At 41.0% G+C, this 27,234-nt stretch overlaps 1 protein-coding gene across 6 annotated transcripts in view; it reads right to left on the reverse strand.

The window, feature by feature from the left end:
- The window catches only part of LOC110501686 (M-phase phosphoprotein 8), a 40,190-nt gene that overhangs the window by 7,494 nt on the left and 5,462 nt on the right, over window positions 1-27,234 (reverse strand). The window contains exons 2-9 of one of the 6 annotated variants that reach the window (XM_021579419.3): window positions 25,313-25,474; window positions 23,382-24,368; window positions 23,145-23,232; window positions 21,025-21,261; window positions 18,648-18,770; window positions 15,244-15,332; window positions 4,902-7,140; window positions 2,736-4,662 (exon numbers count right to left, since the gene is read on the reverse strand). In XM_021579419.3, the coding sequence (XP_021435094.2) occupies window positions 3,347-4,662; window positions 4,902-7,140; window positions 15,244-15,332; window positions 18,648-18,770; window positions 21,025-21,261; window positions 23,145-23,232; window positions 23,382-24,368; window positions 25,313-25,474 (5,241 nt within the window). In that variant the 3' untranslated portion in view covers window positions 2,736-3,346. Of the gene's footprint in view, window positions 1-2,735; window positions 4,663-4,901; window positions 7,141-8,493; window positions 8,652-8,797; window positions 10,721-15,243; window positions 15,333-18,647; window positions 18,771-21,024; window positions 21,262-23,144; window positions 23,233-23,381; window positions 24,369-25,267; window positions 25,475-27,234 lie in introns of those variants that run through there. The other 5 variants (XM_021579418.3, XM_090215884.1, XM_021579422.3 and 2 more) reach the window with 5 other exon arrangements.

Genomic DNA, 27,234 nt, shown 5'->3' on the forward strand with positions numbered 1-27,234 from the left:
CTGCAGGAATGTCCACCAGAGCTGTTGACAGATAATTAAAGATGTCTCTACCATAAGCCAAATCCATTGTAATTTTAGAGAATTTGACAGTACATCAAACCGGCCTCACAACCGCAAACCACGTGTATGGCGTCGTGTGCGCGAGTGGTTTGCTGATGTCAATGTTGTGAAGATCCTGACGAGATCCTGAGGCACATTGTCGTGCCATTCATCCGCTGCCATTAGCTCAGGTCTCAGCATGATAATGAACGGCCCCATGTCGCAAGGTTCTGCACACAATTCCTGGAAGCTAAAAATGTCCCAGTTCCTCCATGGCCTGCATACTCAGACATGTCTCCAATTGAGCCTGTTTGGGATGCTCTGGATTGACGTGTACGACAGCATGTTCAAATTCCCGCCATTATTCAGCAACTTCGTACAGTCATTGAAGAGGAGTGGGACACATTCCACAGACCATTACCAACAGCCTGATCAACTGTAGGGAAGGAGATGTGTCGAGCTGCATGAGGCACATGGTGGTCAAACCATATACTGACTGGTTTTCTGATCCACGCCCCTACTTTTCTTTAAGGTATCTGTGACCAACAGATGCAGATCTGTATTCCCAGTCATGTGAAATCCATAGATAAGGGCCAAATGAAATTACTTCAATAGAATGATTTCCTTTTATGAACTATAACTCTGAGAGATATTTGAAATTGTTGCATTTATATCTTCGTTCAGTACATATAAAAATAACTACTGATACATATCGGTAGCTAGGAATACTAGCTAACGTTAATGACGAGTAAAATATCCATGATAAACTCAACCATGCTTCAAAAGCAATTGAATGTGGATAGTGTATGTGCCATGTATTTATAACTCATTTATAATACTTAAACATTTTCAAAAGGAGCTGGTGGTCTGGGTCTTCATCTGAAGATACTAATTCAAGAACAGCCAAAGAAACATTCGTAATGTATTTGGTGGATTTTAAGCAGCTCAAACCATACTCTTAGCTGGGCACAAATGTAGTACGTAAACCCCAGGCTCCAGACTAACATTTGTCCACTGGTGGCACTGGTGCCACTAACTTTTTCAGTTGGTGGCACCAGCCCATAATTTGGTCTCACCACCCCCCAAAAAAATGGCATTTTATAAAGTCAGTCATAGTGTTTTATTAAGACGTGTAATAGACTACAGAGATGCTATTCAAGATATACAGTCCATTTGGAAAGTACTCAGGGCCCTTGACTTTTTCCATATTTTGTTATGTTACAGCCTTTTTAAAATTGATCAAATATTATTTTTTTACTCAGCAATACACAATACTCCATAGTGAAAATTGTGGAAACAGATTTTTAGAAATGTTAGTAAATGTATTAAAAATAAAAAACAGAAATACCTTATTTACGTAAGTATTCAGACCCTTTGCTATGAGACACGAAATTGAGCACAGGTGCATCCTGTTTCCATTGATCATCCTCAAGATGTTTCTACAACAATTGACAGTGCATGTCAGAGCAAAAACCAAGAGGCCGAAGGAATTGTCTGTAGAGCTCCGAGATAGGATTGTGTCGAGGCACAGATCTGGGGAAGGGTACCAAAAAATGTCTGCAGCATTGAAGGTCCCCAAGAACACGATTTGGAAAGGCAACACTCCAACATGAACTTTCAACTGTAGGACCTTATATAGACAGGTGTGTGCCTTTCCAAATCATGTCCAATCAATTGAATTTACCACAGGTGGACTCCAATAAAGTTGTAGAAACATCAAGGATGATCAATGGAAACAGGATGCACCTGAGCTCAATTTCGAGTTACGTAAATAAGGTATTCCTGTTTTTTTCCCTTCCATTTAAAAACATTTCTAAAAAAGTTTTTGCTTTGTCATTATGGGGTATTGTACATTGATTTATGAGGAAAATGTTTCATTTCATCCACTTTAGAAAAAGGTTGTAATGTAACAAAATGGGGGAAAAAGTCAAGGTGTCTGAATACTGGGCTCCCGAGTGACTTGACTTGCCCAGTTAAAAAAGGTTAAATCAAATAAAAAAGTATGTTAATTTTGTGCACCGCTCCGTATCGCAAAGCCATATCAAATCGCTTGTTTGTAAAAGTTGCTCCAGAGCTCAATATTGAGAAATAAAAATGATACCTACAGACAGGCACTAAAGTAGTTGCTTCCAATGCTGTTATCGCAATTGCATTTTGAAATGCTATAGAATGAGAAACAATATTTTTCTCCCAGAGAGGAGAGCGGTTTGCTCATCACATCAGCAGTCCCCAGTGAAATAGGCAGAGGGACAGACGTTTACATTACAGGAATCATGAGGATATTGCTCTTTACGGTTTGACCAAATCATGGTTTTAGCTGCCCCCAAAAATAGGAAGGTTTGAGTGAGATGACAACGTAGAATGTGCAGCTCGCACTGACGCGATCATGTTTTTTTTCTTGCACAGCCAAGTCAAATGGTTGCAAAATGTGACTAAATGGTCAGTCTGGAGCCATGAAACCCGTTCATACCACACATCTACTAAAAATAACCTGCTAAATTCCCAGGTATGCTGGTCAGTTGCTTTAACTCAAAACCTAACCTACACATTACATTAGCTACACATACAACGGTACAGGCAAGAATACACAAAGATTTTATACATCTGGATCCAGATCCATTTGATGAAAGTAACAGATAACAGTAATGTGATCAAAAAAGTATGGTCATCAGATTAACTGTCTAGGTTTGCACTACTTTTTCCCTCTATGAAGAAAACAAAACATTCACTGTACTTGGTACATGTTATCTATGCATGTGGAGCATATATTTCAGTCAGTTATCTTGGGCATTTTTATGCAACATGGGTCTTACGGAAACATGGGGTGCGTTTGGATTCCGAAAGTGCGTCCATGAGCCTTGTTGCTGTTGCTGACCCAGAAGATTCAGTTTGACAAGTTTTATATAAAAAGACCATCGAAATTGTTAAATAAACTAAAAAAAAGGTATGAGTCCATCTTTACTTGCCTCCTCTCGCCATGGTTGCAAATGTGAGACCTTTACCAAAGGACTTTGAGTTTTGGCGCCACATACTACACTGTGCCAAGGACATTTTACAATTAAAAGAAGTTCTGAAAATTCCCTTATCGACTAAACAAGTTCATGCATAATGTCACTATGTAGTTGCTACAGATTATTCATTGAAGTAAGTAGGTAGTGGTATGGTTAAAATTCTACTTAATTCTTGCTTGATGTCATAAAGTGAGATCAGAGTGAGCCAGGATGGTCAGATTAAATAAAAAGCAATCCTTTTCTCCTTTCTCCATCCTTGCTTACCTTGAACCCTGGGAGGTTCTAGTTCAAGGTAATCACAAGGACAGATAAACAGGAGGCTCTTCTGGAAGTCCCAACGGCACCCCTGATTTCTGATGCACCCATGGATTCTGTTGCACCCCTGGATTCTGTGTATATGGACTTGGTTTCTCATGGTCCATGTTTTGTTTGCCTGAACTATGCCTCCTGCACATAGTCTTTAATGTGTTATGCACATAGTTTTTTACATCTTTCCATGTCCTGCCTTGCAGAGCTGGTTCAGCTGCAAGACATGCATCACATTCCTTTTTACCTGGAATCTTCATCAGTTTAGTGAAGTCTCCTAGCTGCCGCCTGACCGCAGCCTGAGCCTCATTACTCCATATCTTCTGTTTCCTTGGTGTTGCCACAGGACCTAACTCTAGACCCTCCTCAGGTACTGTCATTGTTCCACCAACCCAGTCCTTAGCACTCTTAGCCTCTATTGTTTCTTTTTCTTTCTTTGCCAATCCTTTCTTTGTCTGTTTTGTGGGGTCCACTCTTGTAAGGCCATTCTTTCGTTTTATAGATTTTACTGTGTTGTGCACATAGTTTTTGATGTCCCTCCATGTCCTGTCTCTTAGAGCTGGTTCATTGTGCAGGCAAACTTCACAGTCCCGTTTACCTGGAACCTCCATCATTGAGATAAAGTGTCCCATCTGACGGTTCACCGCAGCCTTAGCTGCATCACTCCACATCCTCTGTTTCCATACTGTGCCCGACTTACCTGTCCCCACAGGAACTGCACCCGCAGGCACTGCCCCGACAGGAAGTGTCTGTGTTGGAAGCGTCTGGGCAGGAAGTGTCTGCGCATGAAGTGTTGGTATAATAACTGTACGTGCTGGAAGTGTTTGAGCTGGAAGTGTCTGCGCAGCATATGTTCCAGCAGGATATGACCTCACAGGATTCATCCCTGAAGAAAATGATCTAGCAGGAGATGAGAGGTCATAAGGACTTGCAGGACATGCATTTGCAAGTTGTGTTTTTTCAGTACATGACCTTGCATCATGCGTCTCTGCTAGGTATGTCCCTGAAGCATATGAAGCTACTCGATAGGTCTCTGCAGGATGTGTCACAGTAGGATATGAACTTGCAGGATTTATCCCGGTAGGATATGCCCTCGCAGAATCTGTCCCTGCAGAATATGACCTCGGAGAATGTGATCCTGAAGGATATGACTTCGAAGGATATGTCCCAGCATGATATGACCTTAAAGGCTGTGACCCTACAGTATATGACTTCGCTGAATATGTCCCTGTAGGATATGATGACCCAGTGGGATATGTGCCAGAAGGATATGTCCTTGCAGAATCTGTCCCTGCTGGATATGTCCCTACGAAATTAATACATACAGAAGAAAAGGATTCATGAATGTGCCATTATTATATATTGTTTAGAGGAACAGAGCAAATACTATAGGGTAATAAGTTGCAAGCTTCTCAAAAATGTAGATCTAGCAAAAATGGAAAATGGCACAAAACATCTTTAATTGGGATTTTTCGACTGAACATTTAACCCTTGAAACAAAATGAAAATGTTGTCCAAATACTCTCCAAAGCAACTGATACTCACCATATGTAGGTGAAACAATCCTTTCCTCAGATGGCCCTGGAATTACCACTGGAACCTGATCCATTGCAAGCAGCAATTTGCTGATTTCTGCTAGATGTGCTGCGTTTTCAGACAGTCTGTAGTACTCTTTGTGGACCTGGGTGTCATGTCCCAATAATTTTGCCACCTGATCCAATTCACTTTCATTTAAGTTCAGAATTTGGCAATGGATAGCAACCTCTTTCCTCACTGTAGCATGGATCAGACTTTCAGGATTCTTTGCATCACACGCACGTGCAAATTTCCTCAAACAGTCAGACCCTCTGACGTAGCTTGCTGCATCTGGGCTCCGTGCAAAGACATAAGGGTTGTCCTTTGACACACCAACTTTGTCTCTGTTTCCAATTAGGATCTCAAGAGATGAGATCATCCTTGCCGTTAGTAGGACCGGCATTGTTCTACCATTTTTGCCTTCTATTTCCACCCTGGTTAGTTTGTCGTCACCAAGCTCCTGTTCCAGCCTTGAGAGGCTATTGAAAATGTCTGCACTAGCTGGAGATTTCTTTCTGTTTGTGTACGTTTCCAACAGCATTTTCGCAACCTCTCCTGTCCTTTTTCTGTTGAAGAGAGCTATTTCGGCAAGAAGAGTTTCATTTAGCTTTTTCCAGGCAGCGTTGGTGGGGCTCTCGAGCAATTCTCTCTTTGCTGTGTCCTCTGCAACCTTGAGAAACTTCTGAAGTTTAATCAAATCCTCAGTTAGTGAAGACACATCAACTTCATCACACTGAGGGACATCACTCAGGGACAGACCGGAAAAACAGTTATTCCAATTGTTTTCAAGCAGCTCAATGAATCTTTTGGCTTGTGCCTCTGCCTCACGGTCCTCTGTCATACGACTCTCCCCAAAAGCTATTTCAGTAGCTCTTTTCAAGGAATAGCCAATCTTTAAAGCAAGAGATGGGGTCTTGTACCTGTCAGAGGTAGGGTCATGACCACTCATTTTCCTGGCAGCATGAACAGCCAATTTAAATTTGGATGGTACACATACTTCATGCAGATATTGGACACCACAGTCCATCTCATTTACAGTAAGTACAAATCTAGCCAATTCTCTCATTTTTGAACTAATATAAGTAAACTGTGACTTGGCATGGCCATGCTTTGCAGATAATGCATTGCCATATTTACATATCAGGGGATCATTTTTGATGTGGCATTGAATGTCATCTTGATTCATATTGTGTATTATTTCTTCACATCCTCCAGTAGAGTAGACAGGCAATGGAAGAAGTCGAGAGGACGCAGCCTGGACCCGCACTCTTTTTCCTCCCCTCTTTTCATCTGGTCCTTTTCTGGCTTTACATGAGCCCTCATGCTTCCATAAATCTATTTTGTTGAAAAAAGCTAAGCAGTGTTGGCAGGGCAGGTAGTCACGCACAGAAACACCATTGTAAGAGGGTCTTTTCTTTGTGACAATTTCTCCATCTCCACTTTGAAGAACTTCCAAGTTGTGTAGATAGTTGCCTTTGTTACGGAGTTGGTCAAGCAAGAGAGACCTGATTTTGGAGAGTTTGGGGAAGCTGATAGCATGAGCGACAGCTGCTTCTTCTGCGTGCATCCTTTCTAAATGTCTTGCAATTTTGTGGTGTGGTTCATTGCAATACAGGCAGAAGTACTTTTTGTCCCATTTTCTTTTACCATCATCTGTCATACTACATGTGCTGACTGTCATTTTTGTGCTAGAACGTAAGTTTGACCTCGTACCTTTCCGTGGCACACATTTTTTGCGGGAAGGTTTTTTAGCTTGTGAGGTTTTTTGAAGGGACTGCTCAGACACATTATTATCGCAGGAGCTTTCTGCTTTAGATGGAAGAGGATCTGACCCACTAGGGACATTTGAATCCAGTCTTTGTCCTTCTACCTCATCACCTGAACTGTTCTCGTCGTCACTTGAACTGCTCTCTTCAGCACAATTCTTTATGTCACATAAAGCTCTCTCCATGTCACATAAAGTCTGCACCACATCACATGAAGTATTCTCTTCATTGCGTGAAGGATTCTCTTCATCGTGTGAAGGATTCTCTTGTTTGTGTAAATGATTCCCTTTGTATAGAGGACTCCTCTCACGGTGAGGATTTCCTCTGCGGCGAGGATTATCTGCTGCACATAAAGGCCTCTCTTCATTATCACTTAAACTCTTCTTTTCCTCATTTAAATGCTTCTCTTTGCCACTTAAACTCTTCTGTTCAACAGTGCATGCCTGTAAAAGAACAAGTAAACGTAAGATTCAGAAGACCTTATGATGCATTTTGTTTAAAATGTATGAAAAGTGGGACGTAAAACTTGGGGGGGGGGGGGGGGGGGGGAGCACAAGTAGCTTCAAAGATTTTGCAAGTTAGTATTTAACTTATGGCAAAGAGTAATTTGGTTAACTATACTATCATACTAGACATCTGGGGTCCTCTGACCCGTTTCATACGGGTGAAACCCACATAGTATTGCTCATTAAAAACACACGTGCGGTACACATTGTGAGTCATTCAAATGATTGCCTAGGAGCCCCTCAACAATGCTCTCAAACCTTAATCACAGTCAAGCGAGAATCAATGCAATGGTTACACAGCACCAAACCATGTAGACTTTGAATTCTTCCATAATAAAAACCACATGTGACTCATTCAAGGAACAGTTTATGGCTTTATTGTATTAAGCAGCGAACTACACCGTTTTCACATTGTAAATATGTCTGACGAGGAATTAATATTGTGATGTCAGATGAGATGCTGCATGGAGACCAGGAAGGTACAGAAAATAAAAATGCCATGCAACTAGCCCTACATTTAGCCAGTGACTTTATTTCTAATTCTCCATATATTCTGTATTTTGTTACATGCAAATGGGGGGTGATGTGTGTGTGTTTTCACAAATAAGACCGGAATAAGATCCTAAAGCGTTTGGAAGCCTATGAAAATGAAAAACAAACCCAGCTTCCAACTTAATTCTGGTACTTGCCCAACAGGTACCAGTTGCAGCAGTAAGTTTGAGAAATATAATTCTTTCCATTCTCTTAAAAGCAGGAGGGTACTACATTTATATGAAAGTGTCCTTAAAAACACTGATTGGACCGTAATAATACTATTGTGTCCTTATAATTGCACATCAAGTAAAGAAGACTATAATTAACAACCCAAACAAAAGCATACTGTAACTGGGCAAGTATTAGTAACCTGTCATTTGTAAATAAATGTTTTGTTAAAATGGTAGATGTTAAACAGTGGTACATTTGAAACGGTAAAGAAAGGCTTTTCCACAGAATACATGCTTATGGCAGTAGTTTGTTAAAATGGTGAACAAAGGCTTTGATCTATTAATATTATTTATATTGTACACAAAGACAACAGTATGGCAAAAGCTGAAATGTGTTACCAATATTGTAATGATTGACTCAATAAACTGTTTTTCCTTTTAGCTTGGGGCTATTCGTTGTTGTCGATAATGATGAGTGAAACGCAGCAGCATTTTTACACGCTCTGCGGTGGTACAAGAATACTTTTCTGAAGGCATTACTGTACCTGAGGCAAAGGTTGTATTTTATAGCTTCTTGTGAACTAACCTTTTGCTCATCATGTCCATTGTCTGTAAATGAGAAGATCATAACCGCCTTAGATCACTCTAGAAATGCAAAAATCACTCAAAAAAACATTCAAATCAATGTAAAGCTTGGATTTATTAATTTCCAGGCATCAAGTTGGAACAACAATTTATGAAGTATGATGGACATTTTTTTTTTATACCAATGCAATAAACAATTTAAAACTGTATTTTCCTATTCAAGCTTCAAACATCTTTACAAAACCATCTGTAGATCCATTAGGCTAAATTAATAACGGAGTAGTTTAATGGCATAATCTGCTTACCTTTGTTGGCTCACTGGTCCTCAATGGATGCAGTCAGCTGGTATTGCAGTCGTATTCTCTCCTCGCAATCGATGTCCTGGTATTCAACCTCTGCATGCCATTACTGGCTCTCACGTGCAATGTTTAATTATTAAACTGCATTATAACTTGATCAGAGTGGATAAGTTGATCAAGTTGTATCCATGTTTGAACGAGACTTGCAAAATGAAAAAAAGTTCTACACTTATGCACAAATGTAATTAAAAGCAGCAATCTGTAACTTTCATTCACAGTCATTCCTACTGACCTTCCAGTCATTTATGGAATAGAAGTTACATAGTGGTTTTAATTGAGTAATGCATTATGACACTTATATACACTACCGGTCAAAAGTTTTAGACCACCTACTCATTCAAGCATTTTTCTTTCTTTTACTATTTTCTACATTGTAGAATAATAGCGACGACATCAAAACTCTGAAATAACACATATGGAATCATGTAGTAACCAACAAAAAAAAGTGTTAAACAAATCAAAATACACTGCTCAAAAAAAAAAAAAAGGGAACACTTAAACAACACAATGTAACTCCAAGTCAATCACACTTCTGTGAAATCAAACTGTCCACTTAGGAAGCAACACCGATTGACAATAAATTTCACATGCTGTTGTGCAAATGGAATAGACAACAGGTGGAAATTATAGGCAATTAGCAAGACACCCCCAATAAAGGAGTGGTTCTGCAGGTGGTAACCACAGACTACTTCTCAGTTCCTATGCTTCCTGGCTGATGTTTTGGTCACTTTTGAATGCTGGCGGCGCTTTCACTCTAGTGGTAGCATGAGACGGAGTCTACAACCCACACAAGTGGCTCAGGTAGTGCAGCTCATCCAGGATGGCACATCAATGCGAGCTGTGGTAAGAAGGTTTGCTGTGTCTGTCAGCGTAGTGTCCAGAGCATGGAGGCGCTACCAGGAGACAGGCCAGTACATCAGGAGACGTGGAGGAGGCCGTAGGAGGGCAACAACCCAGCAGCAGGACCGCTACCTCCACCTTTGTGCAAGGAGGAGCAGGAGGAGCACTGCCAGAGCCCTACAAAATGACCTCCAGCAGGCCACAAATGTGCATGTGTCTGCTCAAACGGTCAGAAACAGACTCCATGACGGTGGTATGAGGGCCCGATGTCCACAGGTGGGGGTTGTGCTTACAGCCCAATACCGTGCAGGATGTTTGGCATTTGCCAGAGAAAACCAAGAGTGACAAATTCGGCACTGGCGCCCTGTGCTCTTCACAGATGAAAGCAGGTTCACACTGAGCACGTGACAGTCTGGAGACGCCGTGGAGAACGTTCTGCTGCCTGCAACATCCTCCAGCATGACCGGTTTGGCGGTGGGTCAGTCATGGTGTGGGGTGGCATTTATTTTGGGGACTCATATGTGCTCCATGTGCTTGCCAGACGTAGCCTGACTGCCATTAGGTACTGAGATGAGATCCTCAGACCCCTTGTGAGACCATATGCTGGTGCGGTTGGCCCTGGGTTCCTCCTAATGCAAGACAATGCTAGACCTCATGTATGTGAGTGTGTGTGTCAGCAGTTCCTGCAAGAGGAAGGCATTGATGCTATGGACTGGCCCGCCCGTTCCCCAGACCTGAATCCAATTGAGCACATCTGGGACAACATGTCTTGCTCCATCCACCAACGCCACATTGCACCACAGACTGTCCAGGAGTTGGCGGATGCTTTAGTCCAGGTCTGGGAGGAGATCCCTCAGGAGACCACCCACCACCTCATCAGAAGCATGCCCAGGTGTTGTAGGGAGGTCATACAGGCACGTGGAGGCCAAACACACTACTGAGCCTCATTTTGACTTGTTTTAAGGACATTACATCAAAGTTGGATCAGCCTGTAGTGTGGTTTTCTACTTTAATTTTGAGTGTGATTCCAAATCCATTTTGTTGTCAGCACATTCAACTATGTAAAGAAAAAAGTACTTAAGAATATTTCATTCATTCAGATCTAAGATGTTATTTTAGTGTAGGATGTGTTATTTTTTGAGCAGTGTATATTTTATATTTGAGATTCTTCAACCCTTTGCCTGAATGACAGCGTTGCACACTCTTGGCACTCTCAACCAGCTTCACCTGGAATGCTTTTCCAACAGTCTTGAAGGAGTTCTTGCATATGCTGAGCACTTGTTGGCTGCTTTTCCTTCACTCTGCGGTCTGACTCACACCCAAACCGTCTCAATTTGGTTGAGGTCAGGGGATTGTGGAGGCCAGGTCATCTGATGCAACACTCCATCACTTTCCTTCTTGGTCAAATAGCCCTTACACAGCTTGGAGGTGTATTGGGTCATTGTCCTGTTGAAAAACAAATGATAGTGGGACTAAGGCCACACCAGATTGGACGGCGTATTACTGCAGAATGCTGGTTAAGTGTGCCTTGAATTATAAATAAATCACAGACAGTGTCAACAGCAAAGCACCTTCACACCATAACACCTCCTCCATGCTTTACGGTGGGAAATACACATGCAGAGATCATCTGTTCACCCACACCACGTCTCACAAAGACACGGCGGTTGGAACCAAAAAATCTCCCCAATTTGGACTCATCAGACCAAAGGACCGATTTCCACCAGTCTAATGTCCATTTCCCGTGTTTCTTGACCCAAGCAAGTCTCTTCTTATTGGTGTCCTTTAGTAGTGGTTTCTGTGCAGCAATTTGACCATGTAGGCCTGATTCACGCAGTCTCCTCTGAACAGTTGATGTTGAGATGTGTCTTACTTGAACTTGAGGTATTTACTTGGGCTGCAATTTCCAAGGCTGGTAACTCTGGGTCTTCCATTCCTGTGGAGGTCCTCATGAGAGCCAGTTTCATCACAGCGCTTGATGGGTTTTGCGACTGCACTTGAAGAAACATTAAAAGTTATTGAAATGTTCCATATTGACTGACCTTCATGTCTGAAGGTAATGAACTGTCATTTCTCTTTGCTTATTTGAGCTGTTCTTGCCATAATATGGACTTGGTCTTTTAACAAATAGGGCTATCTTCTGTATATCCCCCTACCTTGTCACAACACAACCATTGGCTCAAATGCATTAAAACTTCTTATGGCTGCAGGGGCAGTATTGAGTAGCTTGGATGAAAGGTGCCCAGAGTAAACGGCCTGCTCCTCAATCCCAGTTGCTAATATATGCATATTATTAGTAGTATTGGATAAAAAACACTGACGTTTCTAGAACTGTTTGAATGATGTCTGTGAGTATAACAGAACTCATATGGCAGGCAAAAACCCTGAGAAGAAATCCCAACAGGAAATGGGAAATCTGAAGTTGGTCAATTTTCAACCCAGCCCTTATTGAATACACAGTGGGATATGGATAAAGTTGCACTTCCTTGGGCTTCCACTAGATGTCAACCGTCTTTAAAAACTTGAATGAGGCTTCTGTGTTGTGGAGCCGGATGGGAGCTCATTGAGTCAGTGGTCTGGCAGAGAGCCAGGTCCTGGTCACGCGCATTTCACATGATAGCGACCTGCGTTCCATGGCTTTCCTACAGACAATGGAATTCTCCGGTTGGAACGTTATTGAACTTTTATGATAACAACATCCTAAAGATTGATTCTATACTTAGTTTGACAAGTTTCTTCGACCTGTAATATAACTTTTCGTCCGACGTTCGGATGGACCTGCACGAGCGTTTGGATATGTGTAAAACAAAAGTAGCTACTTGGACATAAATAATGGACATTATCGAACAAATCAAGCATTTATTGTGGAACTAGGATCCCTGGGAGTGCATGCTGATGAAGATTGTCAAAGATAAGGGAATATTTATAATGTTATTTCTGATTTCTGTTGACTCCAACATGGCAGATTTTTCTTTTTCTGAGCGCTGTCTCAGATTATTGCATGGTTTGCTTTTTCCGTAAGGTTTTTTGAAATCTGACACAGCGGTTGCATTAACCTTTCTAGCGGAACCCCTCGACAACTTTCCGCTGAAAAGGCAGCACGCGAAATTCAAAAATACTTTTTAGAAATACCTTTCACACATTAACAAGTCCAATACAGCTAATGAAATATAAACATCTTGTTAATCTACCCTTGTCCGATTTCAAAAATGCTTTACAGCTAAAGCACAACATATGATTATGTCAGATCACCGCCAAGTTGAAAAACACACAGCCATTTTTCCAGCCAAAGATAGGAGTCACAAAAAGCAGAAATATAGATCAAATTAACACTAACCTTTGATGATCCTCATCAGATGACACTCATAGGACATCATGTTACACAATACATGTATGTTTTGTTCGATAATGTGCATATTTATTTTTAAAAAATCTTAGTTTACATTGGCGCCTTACGTGCAGTAATGTTTGATTCCAAAACTTCCGGTGATGTTGCAGAAATACTCATAATAAACATTGATAAAAGATAGTGTTATTCACAGAATTAAAGATAGACTTAATGTAACCGCTGTGTCAGATTTCAAAAAAACTTTACGGAAAAAGCCTAATCTGAGAACGGCGCTCAGAACCCAAAACAGCCAGAGGAATATCCGCCATTTTGGAAACAACCAAGTTAGAAACAACACCATAAATATTCACTTACCTTTGATGATCTTCATCAGAAGGCACTCCCAGGAATCCCAGTTTGACAATAAATGACTGATTTGTTCCATAAAAGTTCCATAATTTATGTCCAAATAGCCACTTGTTGTTAGCGTGTTCAGCCTAGTAATCCATCTTCATGAGGCGCGAGCATTTCATCCAGACAAAAACTCGAAAAGTTCCATTACAGTCCTTTCGAAACATGTCAAACGATGTACAGAATCAATAGTTAGGATGTTTTTAACATAAAACATCAATAATGTTCCAACCAGAGAATTCCTTTGGCTTCAGAGAAGCACTGGAACGAGAGGTAACTCTGTCGGGAGCGCGCGTCATGAGACCAAGGCTCTCTGCCAGACCACAGACTCAGAGGTCCCATGAGCCCCTCCTTTATAGTAGAATCCTCATTCAAGTTTCAAAAGACGGTTGCCATCTAGTGGAAGCCCTAGGTAGTGCAACCTCATCCATATCTCAATGTGTTTTCGGTAGGCCAAGCTTTGAAAAACTACAAACCTCAGGATGTCCCACTTTCTGGTTGGATTTTTCTCAGGTTTTCGCCTGCCATATGAGTTCTGATATACTCACAGACATCATTCAAACAGTTTTAGAAACTTCAGAATGTTTTCTGTCCAATAATAATGATAATAATAATAATAATAATATGCATATATTAGCACTCTGGGCACACTATTCATCCAAAAGTGAAAATGCTGCCCCCTATCCCAAAAAGGTTAAGGAGAGGTATATCTATATTTCCATGTCTAACAATTATATTTATCAACATTTATAATGAGTATTTCTGTAAAATGATGTGGCTTTCTGCAATATCACCGGATGTTTTTGGAACTAGTGAACGTAACGCGCCAATGTATACTGAGATTTTTTTATATAAATATGAACTTTATCAAACAAAACATAAATGTATTGTGTAACATGAAGTCCTATGAGTGTCATCTAATGAAGATCATCAAATGTTAGTGATTAATTTTATCTCTTTGTGCTTTTTGTGACTCCTCTCTTTGGCTGGATAAATGGCAGAATTTTTCTGTGAGTTGGTGGTGACCTAACAATTGTTTGTGGTGCTTTCGCTGTTTGAAATCGGACACTGTGGTGGGATTAACAACAAGATTACCTTTTAAACGGTATAAGATACATGTATGTTCGAGGAATTTTAATTATGAGATTTATTGTTTTGAATTTGGCGCCCTGCACTTTCACTGGCTGTTGTCATATCGATCCCTAAGAAGTTTAATTAAGAAGGAAAGAAATTCCACAAATTAACTGTTAAGAAGGTACACCTGTTAATTTAACTGCCTGTCATCAAGGCAAAGGGTGACTATTTGAAGAATCTCAAATATAAGATCTATTTTGATTTGTTTAACACTTTTTTGGTTACTACATGATTCCATGTCTTATTCCATAGATTTGATGTCTTCACTATTTCTCTACAATGTAGAAAATAGTAGAAATAAAATAAAAACCCTTGAATGAGTAGGTGTTCTAAAACTTTTGACCGGTAGTGTAAATCCAATAGTTAACGTAAACTTTAAAAGCGGATCTGTTGTCACCCAAGTTGGTTAATGTATGTAAACGTTTCAAAACCCAAGAACCAGGCTAAAGCTTGTGAGAAGAGTGTCCTCATTTGAATGAACTCACAAGTATGACCACACACATAGGCTACTTTAACTAAAGTTAAACATCTTTATTTGACTAGTTGTGAAAAGTTAGTGCTGAATAAATATGTGGAACAGTTGGGGATCCCCAAAGACAGGAGGGAAGCAGGGAGGAGAATGCCGGTGACAGGTACTCTGGGATTGGGCTAAAAATATTATTTAGAACACAGAACGTACCTCCTGGTCTAGATTGTAATCCTCTTTGGAATTGAGTGCAAGTTTCACAGACATGTAATCCCCGCTTTTCACTGCATCCCGCAGCTCACCTGAGGGACACACAGATTCACATCAGTAGTTGTCTACATCTATGTACATAGTGTGTGGAAGCGAGCGGTTCACGTACAACCGGTGTTGAGAGACATCTGGGAAAACATGAGAGAGAGGGTAAGACAACATATTAAACTAACTTACTAGAGGGGTTGTGTCATAAACCCTCAAAGTTCCAGAATGGGGTGAAAATGGCAAATCCAAACCAGTCTAATTGGAATTAATGGCAGTAGAGGAATAATCCAGATTTTATTTATGCAGGAAAATAAAAGGCATGTGATACAGTTGAAGTCAGACGTTTACATACACTTAGGGTGGAGTCATTAAAACTCGTTTTTCAAACACTCCACAAATTTCTTGTTAACAAACTATAGTTTTGGCAAGTCAGTTAGGACATCTACTTTGTGCATTTTCCAAACGGCTGAAGGTACCACATTCATCTGTACAAACAATAGTACGCAAGTATAAACACCATGGGACCACGCAGCCGTCATACCGCTCAGGAAGGAGACGCGTTCTGTCTCCTAGAGATGAACGTACTTTGGTGCGAAAAGCGCAAATCAATCCCAGAACGACAGCAAAGGACCTTGTGAAGATGCTGGAGGAAACAGGTACAAAAGTATCTATATCCACAGTAAAATGAGTCCCTATATCAACATAACCTGAAAGGCCGCTCAGCAAGGAAGAAGCCACCATTCCAGAATCGCCATTAAACAAGCCAGACTACGGTTTGTAACTGCACATGGGGACAAAGATCATACTTTTTGGAGAAATGTCCTCTGGTCTGATGAAACAAACACAGATTTTTTGGCTATAATGACCATCGTTATGCAAGGAGGCCTACAAACCTGACTCAGTTACACCAGCTCCGTCAGGAGGAATGGGCTAAAATTCACCCAACTTATTGTGGGAAGCTTGTTCTTAAAAAAAAAAGTGGTGATTCTAACTGCCCTAAGACAGGGAATTTTTACTAGGATTCAATGTCAGGAATTGTGAAAAACTGAGTTTAAATGTATTTGGCTAAAGTGCATGTAAACTTCCGACTTCAACTGTATATCAGAAATTGTGTAACAGAATTAGTGTCAACCTAAAATTTTGTCATATAATTATAAATAGTTTATAGGGGTTTTATACATACAGTGCCTTGCGAAAGTATTCGGCCCCCTTGAACTTTGCGACCTTTTGCCACATTTCAGGCTTCAAACAAAGATATAAAACTGTATTTTTTTGTGAAGAATCAACAACAAGTGGGACACAATCATGAAGTGGAAGGACATTTATTGGATATTTCAAACTTTTTTAACAAATCAAAAACTGAAAAATTGGGCTTGCAAAATTATTCAGCCCCCTTAAGTTAATACTTTGTAGCGCCACCTTTTGCTGCGATTACAGCTGTAAGTCGCTTGGGGTATGTCTCTATCAGTTTTGCACATCGAGAGACTGACATTTTTTCCCATTCCTCCTTGCAAAACAGCTCGAGCTCAGAGAGGTTGGATGGAGAGCATTTGTGAACAGCAGTTTTCAGTTCTTTCCACAGATTCTCGATTGGATTCAGGTCTGGACTTTGACTTGGCCATTCTAACACCTGGATATGTTCATTTTTGAACCATTCCATTGTAGATTTTGCTTTATGTTTTGGATCATTGTCTTGTTGGAAGACAAATCTCCGTCCCAGTCTCAGGTCTTTTGCAGACTCCATCAGGTTTTCTTCCAGAATGGTCCTGTATTTGGCTCCATCCATCTTCCCATCAATTTTAACCATCTTCCCTGTCCCTGCTGAAGAAAAGCAGGCCCAAACCATGATGCTGCCACCACCATGTTTGACAGTGGGGATGGTGTGTTCAGCTGTGTTGCTTTTACGCCAAACATAACGTTTTGCATTGTTGCCAAAAAGTTCAATTTTGGTTTCATCTGACCAGAGCACCTTCTTCCACATGTTTGGTGTGTCTCCCAGGTGGCTTTTGGCAAACTTTAAAACAACACTTTTTATGGATATCTTTAAGAAATGGCTTTCTTCTTGCCACTCTTCCATAAAAGGCCAGATTTGTGCAATATACGACTGATTGTTGTCCTATGGACAGAGTCTCCCACCTCAGCTGTAGATCTCTGCAGTTCATCCAGAGTGATCATGGGCCTCTTGGCTGCATCTCTGATCAGTCTTCTCCTTGTATGAGCTGAAAGTTTAGAGGGACGGCCAGGTCTTGGTAGATTTGCAGTGGTCTGATACTCCTTCCATTTCAATATTATCAATGGCACAGTGCTCCTTGGGATGTTTAAAGCTTGTGAAATATTTTTGTATCCAAATCCGGCTTTAAACTTCTTCACAACAGTATCTCGGACCTGCCTGGTGTGTTCCTTGTTCTTCATGATGCTCTCTGCGCTTTTAACGGACCTCTGAGACTATCACAGTGCAGGTGCATTTATACGGAGACTTGATTACACACAGGTGGATTGTATTTATCATCATTAGTCATTTAGGTCAACATTGGATCATTCAGAGATCCTCACTGAACTTCTGGAGAGAGTTTGCTGCACTGAAAGTAAAGGGGCTGAATAATTTTGCACGCCCAATTTTTCAGTTTTTGATTTGTTAAAAAAGTTTGAAATATCCAATAAATGTCCTTCCACTTCATGATTGTGTCCCACTTGTTGTTGTCTTCACAAAAAAATACAGTTTTATATCTTCATGTTTGAAGCCTGAAATGTGGCAAAAGGTCGCAAAGTTCAAGGGGGCCGAATACTTTCGCAAGGCACTGTATATTCTGTATAAATAGCATCCAAAATATATGTAAACAGACCATACATTTCTCAGTACTATTATATAACAGGGCTAGAGGCGTCACTAGAGACACCCTGGTTCGATTCCAGGCTGTATCACAAACAGCCATGATTGGGAGTGCCATAGGGCGGCGCACAATTGGCTCAGCGTCATCCGGGTTTGGCCGGTGTAGGCCGTCATTGTAAATAAGAATTTGTTCTTAACTGACTTGCCTACTTAAATAAAGGTTACATTTAAAAAATGTAAATACAATAATCAGTACTTTTACAACTTGTCTAAGTTGTATAATCAACTGATTTCAGTCAGTGTATGGCTGTAGATTGACTGCATTGATTGAATGGAATGTTGGCATATTGGCAGTTAATTTGTCAAATTAATGTAATCATTCCTCTAAAACTGGTCTGTTAGCTAGCTTTTATCACAGCACTGGCAAACCATGGTTGACCAACTCCCTGACTAAAATGGCTGACCTTTTATACCACCATTTGAATGTTTATTCCCATTCTAGTATTCTAATTTTATGGTAGACACTTACTGGGAGATAGCGGTGGAGCAGAGAGAATCTCATCCTCTCCATTCAAATGTTTCTGAAAGTCCTCCAGTGTCATCCAGTCCAAGTTGAGGTCCATTCCAAGGTTAAGAGAGGCTTGTCCTTTGTCTGTTAGTCACAAACCACATCAGTATTATTTCACATGGCCATTTGGAGGGCCTCTGTCCAGAAACAGCCCCTACTCCTAGATCTGAAAGGATTGGATAGGTGTAGTGCTGTGGCGGCCATGATGATTGTCATGCAAACAACTGCGGGTCTCATTGACCGTTAATTCTAATAAACACGTTTAGCATCTTCTGGTTTCCACGCATAGCCTACAAGCCACTAATGCAGACAGTTGGAACATCCACATTTTAAAAAGTCAATAAATCAATTTAATATAGCCTACACCATCACAACAAATCCATTATTTATTTTAGACAGGTCTAAAGAAATATATGAAGAAAATGTAGCCTATTTCAGAAGAACAGAATAGCATATTCTGAGTTGTCCTGATGTTAGGCCCTGATCTGGCTATGCCATATGGCTGTGGGCTACACTAGCTCATTTAGCAGACAAGATTTGCTTAGAATTCCGTGGCATTATTTTATACTACAAAGAATACAATTGAACATAGCTAAATAAAATAGGACATTTTCTCCAAACGATTTCGGAGGGAGTGTGCAAAACAACGTCATCAGTAGCCTGCACTCGAATTGCGAATGGAGGTTACATGCGGCTACGTTTTAATATGCAAGCATAGGCAGCATGTCCATAAGACTAGGGGAAGCTTTTCCTGAAGTAAATTGCCCAAATTATATAGCCTAATTAGCCTACTCCTGTCTACACACAGAAATAAAATCATTCAAAATAGGCTACTAAAGCATGATTTGGATCATTAGCTTCTTTAAAAAAATAAAATAAGGTGTGGATTATTTTAAATAGTATTTCCTTCAGTCAGAAGGAAAGGCAGTATGCAATTTGGGCAGATTATTTTTGAGTTGTGACTGTCTGAAAAGAGGCCAAACCAGACATTGCAATATTTCAAAATACAATCACAGGAAAATAGTTTGGAAAGCAAATAGTTATTGCTGTAAAGAGAAGAAAGTGAAAATACTAATGTATTTTAGTTATCAAAATCCTCAAATTAATATAGTGAACAACAGTATATCCTATTTTATTGGCACCAGACACTCTAATGTACTTGTTCTCTTGCTCAATTGTGCACCTGGGCCTCCCACTCCTACTGTTAGAGACAGTTTGCACTGTTCTGTGAAGGGAGTAGTACACAGCGTTGTACGAGATCTTCAGTTTCTTGCCAATTTCTCACATGGAATAGCCTTCATTTCTCAGAACAAGAATAGACAGTTTCAGAAGAAAGTTCTTTGTTTCTGGCCATTTTGAGCCTGTAATCCAACCCACAAATGCTTATGCCTCAGACACTCAACTAGTCTAAAAAATGTCAATTTTATTGCTTCTTTAAATCAGCGCAACAGTTTTCAGCTGTTAGCCTTTTAAAATTATAAACTTGGATTAGCTAACACAACATGCCATTGGAACACAGGAGTGGTGTTTGCTGATAATGGTTCTGTAGATAATCCATTTAAAAAAAATCAGCCTTTTCCAGCTACAATAGACATTTACAACATTAACAATGTCTACACTGTATTTCTGATCAATTTCATGTTATTTTAATGGACAAAAAAAGTGATTTTCTTTCAAAAACAAGGACATTTCTAAGTGACCCCAAACTTTTGAACGGTAGTGTATAATAAGTATTATATGTGTGAAATTATCATGGACCCGTCGGAACATAAATAGCGAATGGAGGAGGCTTTTCCCACGGTTCATTTTCAAGCAAGCCAGGTAGGCTATACTCCTGTTGTAAAGCAAAGTAATGTGCTTAATATTAGGAAAGTAGAAAAATAAATATAGTAGGCCTAGCTTAAAGAAAGCTGGTGGGATCCTCCTCTTTTTAATAGAGGCTGCCATCAAAATTCTGTTTTCTCACACAATTGCATAGCCTATAGAAATGTTGCCGCAACATGAGTTCATGTGCTCTCACGAAGAGTTTGATTAGATTTTCAATTACATTGATGTCATAGTGATTAGAGGGACAATAGAGCGTTGAGTACCTGGCCATTAGTGACTGGCAGTGAGAAAGTTTGGTGGGCTATTAACGACCATCAGCAGCATCAGAGCAGTTTTGGAGAAGCCTAGTTACTGTGACTAAACAGTCATGAATCGTGACCGCCGGTATGGTGGTAATACGTAAGAGCCCTAGGATAGGTGTAAGCAATATGGTATTTTTGTAATGGATGCATGTCTACACTGAGTGTGTGTATGTGTGTTGACTTTTCCATGTGAGATGGTTGTGGCGTACCAGACTTGTCGGCGCTCCCCAAGGCGTCTTGATTGTCGTCGCAGGCGATGATGAGGCGTGGCTCGCTGTCTTCCCTCCTCCTCCTCCTTCTGTCATCGTCTTGGGTCCTCCTCTCCAAGCGTTGAGCATCCTCCCTACGTTCATCTCCACCAAACTTTGACTTCTGGGCGGGTTCATCCTCTGCCTCCGCCTTGTCACTAGTCTCCACAGCAGTGGGGCTCTGACTGGGCCGAAATGCTATTAATTAGAGGAGAGGAACAAATAATGTTAGTTAAGTGAAAATAAACAAAAGGTGGAATACGCAAAAGGCATCATGTCAGTTAAAACGTCTTGGTTGAGTCACTATGTAGTGGCTGCGTCCACTACATTTATCGGTAATTCAATGAAAGCCCTATAGCACTTGTCAAACTCATTCTACAGAGGGCTGAGTTGCTGCGGGTTTTTGCTTCTCCCTTGTACTTGATTGATGAATTAAGGTCACTAATTAGTAAGGAACTCCTTACCTGGTTGTCTAGGTCTTAATTGAAAGGAAAAAAACTTAAACCAACTAACTAGGCCCTCCATGGAATGCGTTTCACACCCCTGCCAGATAGTGTAAGCTTAACAATGGAATAGAGGTCGACTGATTATGATTTTTCAACGCTGATACCGATACCGATTATTGGAGGACCAAAAAGCCGATACGGATTAATCGGACGATTAAAAAATACATGTATTTGTAATAATGACAATTACAACAATACTGAATGAACACTTATTTTAACTTAATATAATACATCAATAAAATCAATTTAGCCTCAAGTAAATAATGAAACATGTTAAATTTGGTTTAAATAATGCAAAAACAAAGTGTTGGAGAAGAAAGTGAAAGTGCAATATGTGCCATGTAATAAAGCTAACGTTTCAGTTCCTTGCTCAGAACATGAGAACATATGAAAGTTGGTGGTTCCTTTTAACATGAGTCTTCAATATTCCCAGGTAAGAAGTTTTAGGTTGTAGTTATTATAGGAATTATAGGACTATTTCCCTCTATACCATTTGTATTTCATTAACCTTTGACTATTGGATGTTCTTATAGGCACTTTAGTATTGCCAGTGTAACACTATAGCTTCCGTCCCTCTCCTCGCTCGAACCAGCAACACAACGACAACATCCGCCATCGAAGCAGCGTTACCCATGCAGAGCAAGGGGAACAACTACTAGAAGGCTCAGAGCGAGTGACGCTTGAAACGCTATTAGCGCGCGCTAACTAGCTAGCCATTTCACGTCGGTTACACTAGCCTCATCACGGGGGTTGATAGGCTTGAAGTCATAAACAGCGCAATGCTTGAAGCACAACGAAGAGCTGCTGGCAAAACGCCCGAAAGTGCTGTTTGAATGAATATTTACGCGCCTGCTTCTGCCTACCACTGCTCAGTCAGATACTTAGATACTTGTATGCTCAGTCAGATTATATGCAGGACACGCTAGTTAATATCTAGAAATATCATCAACCATAGTTGTAGTTAACTAGTGATTATGATTGATTGTTTTTTATAAGATAAGTTTAATGCTAGCTAGCAACTTACCGTGGCTTACTGCATTCGCGTAACAGGCAGTCTCCTTGTGGAGTGCAACGAGAGAGAGGCAGGTCGTTATTGCGTTGGACTAGTTAACTGTACGGTTGCAAGATTGGATCCCCCGAGCTGACAAGGTGAAAATCTGTCGCTCTGCCCCTGAACAAGGCAGTTAACCCACCATTCCTAGGCCGTCATTGAAAATAAGAATGTGTTCTTAACTGACTTTCCTAGTTAAATAAAGGTATAAAACCTTTTTTTAAATTTATATATATATATATATATATATATATATATATATATATATATATATATATATATATATATATATATATATATATATATATATATATATATATATATATATATAAATTTAAAAAAAGGTTTATATTTTTTTTATTTATTTATTTTTTTTTATATTTTTTTATATTTTTATTTTTTTAAATCGGCGCCCAAAAATACTGATTTCCGATTGTTATGAAAACTTGAAATCGGCCCTAATTAATCAGCCATTCCGATTAAATCGGTTCACCTCTACAATGGAACCTTGTAACTCTTCTTACCGTCTTTATGTTTGGTCTTGTCTGGCTCTGGCTTCCGAGCAGGTGACTCCTTTGTCGGCTTGGTCCTTTTCTCAACTTTCCCTATGAGCTGAAATTTTTACAGAAATATATTTAAGATTTTACTTGAGGCAGCATAAGATGTGTTGAAAGCCTAACAGTGAGGGCCTTGCTGCTGGCTATACCACCAGTGTTGATTTACTAACCTCACTGCATGTAGTGCAAAGCTGCTTGGTTTACCTTCAGTGGTTTAGTGTTCTCTGCAGGGGTGGGCTGGTGGACCATCTGTTTGCGTGGAACGCGGTCCTTGGCCTCACAGTTCAGCAGGAACTTCTCAAACAGGTTAGTGGAGGTGGCTGGTTCCTTATCCCCGCCCACTTCCTCTTTAGACTCCTCCTCTCTGGCCTTGCTGGTGCTGGCCCCTGCACCAGAGGAGGACGAGGGGATTTTCAGTGGTGCAGAAGTTGCCTCCTGGCTTTTGCCCTTGGCCTTCTTGTGGACGTGGGCTGGGGTGTCGCTGGAGTCAGAGGTTGGTGTGGGCTCATCCCGGCTCTGGCTCTTGAAGGAGGCGAGGCTCTTGAGTTTTGCAAGGCCGCTTGTGGAGAGCGTGGGCGAAGTAGTTTCCGGCTTCTTGCCTTTCCTGTCCTGAGGGAAGTCCTTGATGCCCTGCAGCCTCAGGTCTGACTTTCCCTTCTTAATCTTGGGCTTGTCATCATTGCGAGACTTTTCAGTTGGTGTGGTATCATCCATCTGGGACTCAGACGGCCCCTCGCTAAGCTCCTCTTCCAGGGGGGCGGTGGCCTCATCTTCAGTGGACTCCAGATCACCCCTTTGATCCTTCTTTGTCTTTTTCTTCTTCCCTTCCTCCATGTTATCTTTTTTCCTATGCTTTCCTCCTTCCTTGGACTTGTCCTTCCTGTGCTTCTTGGAGGGCACGGGGGCTTCTTCCTCATCAGATTCAACAAATCTCTTCTTGGAGTCTGACATCTTGGTATTGCGGCCCGGGGTCGGGGGAGGGGAAAGCTCCTCTTCATCAGACTCTGGTGCCGGACGAGGCCTGAAGTCCTCCTTGCGCTTGTCTTTCTTCTTTTTCCTTTTCTCCTTCGAGGGAAGTGCCTCTTCTTCTTGGGGCTTCTTCTTTTTCTTTTTCTTGACAGGCAGGTCTGTGGGCTTGTCTTTATCACTGTCAGAGTCGGCATCGAACACATCACTCTTCATGGGCAGCTTCTACAGAGAAGATGGGACATTCACATCAGCCATAGAAAGTGATATCAGTTACTCAAATGTATACTGAACAAAAGTATAAACGCAACATGCAACAATTTCAACGATTTTACTGAGTTACAGCCAATTAAAATACATTCATCAGGCCCTAATATATGGATTTCACATGACTGGGCAGGGGCGTAGCCATGGTTGGGCCTGGGAGGGCATAGGCCCACCCACTGGGGGAGCCAGGCCCAGCCAATCGGAATTAGTTTTTCCCCACAAAAAGGCTTTATTAGAGACAGAAATACTCCTCAGTTTCATTAACTGTCCGGACAGCTGGTCTCAGACGATCCAACAGGTCCTGGACTAACGTGGTTACAAGTGGTCTGCGGATGTGAGGCCGGTTGGACGTACTGCCAAATTCTCTAAAACGACATTAGGCGTCTTACGGTAGAGAAATGAACATTACATTCTCTGGCAAAAGCTCTGGTGGACATTCCTACAGTCAACATGCCAATTGAACGCTCCCTCAAAACTTGAGACATCTGTGGCATTGTGTTGTGTGACAAAACTGCACATTTGAGAGTGGCCTTTTATTGTCCCCGGCACAAGGTGCACCTGTGTAATGAGCATGCTGTTTAATCAGCTTCTTGGTATGCCACACCTGTCAGGTGGAAGGATTATCTTGGCAAAGGAGAAATGCTCACTATCAGGGAAACAAATTGGTGCACAAAATTGGAGAGAAATAATCTTTTAATGCATCTGAAAAATGTTTGGGATCTTATTTCAGCTCAGGAAACACGGGACCAACACTTTACATTTATAACAACACTTTGCGTTTATATTTTTGTCAGTGTAGTTAGTGTAACAGTCAGTCAGAAAAATCTAAAACATTCCATCCCAGCAATTAGACTCACCAAGCCTTTCTTATGGTGGCTATGATCCTCCTGGATAGGACTTACCATGCCCTTCTTAGCATCTTGGTCTTTCTTGACCTTAGCCTCTGCCAGAGCCCTCTTGTAGCCCAGCAGCACCTCCCTGCAATCCTCCAGGTGGGCCTCAGGCTCCCAGGTGTCATCGTCAGATGAGTAGTTCTTCCAGCGAACGCGGTACAGGACCTCCCCCTAAAGACAAGGACAAATACATGTGGGTGAGAGCAATATGAGAATGCTTGCTGGAAATGTTTTCATTGCAGAAAATGAAGACTGACTGACTGTTAGGGTTTGGCGATATAGCAAATTCATTTGGATTTATGTATTTGCGTGATATTCCAAAACGTCTGTATCGCAAAAAACACATTTGTGTGAGTATTTACAGTTGAAATCGGAAGTTTACATACACCTTAACCAAATACATTTAAACTCATTTTTCACAATTCCTGACATTTAATCCTAGTAAAAATTACCTGTCTTAGGTCAGTTAGGATCACCACTTTATTTTAAGAATGTGAAATGTCAGAATAATAGGAGAGAATTATTTATTTCAGCTTTGATTTCTTTCATCGCATCCCAGTGGGTCAGAAGTTTACATGCACTCAATTAGTATTAGCATTGCCTTTAAATTGTTTTTACTTGGGTCAAACGTTTCAGGTAGCCTTCCACAAGCTTCCCACAATAAGTTGGGTGAATTTTGGCCCATTCCTCCTGACAGAGCTTGTGTAACTGAGTCAGGTTTGTAGGCCTCCTTGCTTGCACACGCCTTTTCAGTTCTGACAACACCTTTTCTATAGGATTGAGGTCAGGGCTTTGTGATGGCCACTCCAATACCTTGACTATGTCCTTAAGCCATTTTGCCACAACTTTGGAAGTATGCTTGGGGTCATTGTCCATTTAGAAGACCAATTTGCGACCAAGCTTTAACTTCCTGACTGATGTCTTGAGATGTTGCTTCAATATATCCACATAATTTTCTTTCCTCGTGATGCTATCTATTTTGTGCAGTAAAGCACCCCCACAACATGATGCTGCCACCCCTGTGCTTCACGGTTGGGATGGTGTTCTTCGGCTTACAAGCCTCCCCCTTTTCCCCCCAAACACAATGATGGTCATTATGGCCAAACAGTTCTATTTTTGTTTCATCAGACCAGAGGACATTTCTCCAAAAAGTACGATCTTTGTCCCATGTGCAGTTGCAAACCATAGTCTGGCTTGTTTATGGCGGTTTTGGAGCAGTGGCTTCTTCCTTGCTTCCTTTCAGGTTATGTCAATATAGGACTCGTTTTACTGTGGATATAGATACTTCTGTACCTGTTTCCTACAGTATCTTCACAAGGTCCTTTGCTGTTGTTCCGGGATTGATTTGCACTTTTCGCACCAAAGTACTTCCATCTCTAGGAGACAGAATGCGTCTCCTTCCTGAGCGGTATGACGGCTGCGTGGTCCCATGGTGTTTATACTCACGTACTATTGTTTGTAGAGATGAACGTGGTACATTTAGCTGTTTGGAAATTGCTCCCAAGGATGAACCAGACTTGTGGAGGTCTACAATTTTTCTTCCTGAGGTCTTGGCTGATTACTTTTTATTTTCCCATGATGTCAAGCAAAGCGGCAATGAGTTTGAAGGTTTGAGGTGTTGCCCACAGGTAACTCCCCCAATTGACTCAAATTATGTTAATTCGCCTATCAGAAGCTTCTAACGCCATGGCATAATTTTCTGGAATTTTCCAAGCTGTTTAAAGGCACAGTCAACTCAGTGTATGTAAACTTCTGACCCACTGGAATTGTGATACAGTGAATTATAAGTGAAATAATCTGTCTGTAAACAATTGTTGGAAAAATTACTTGTGTCATGCACAAAGTAGATGTCCTAACCGACTTCCCAAAACTATAGTTTGTTAATTAACAAGAAATTTGTGGAGCGGTTGAAAAACGAGTTTTAAATTACT

The sequence above is a fragment of the Oncorhynchus mykiss genome, chromosome 22, assembly GCF_057628025.1.
Source record: "Oncorhynchus mykiss isolate SJ-2025 chromosome 22, ASM5762802v1, whole genome shotgun sequence".
NCBI classification, from domain to species: domain Eukaryota; kingdom Metazoa; phylum Chordata; class Actinopteri; order Salmoniformes; family Salmonidae; genus Oncorhynchus; species Oncorhynchus mykiss.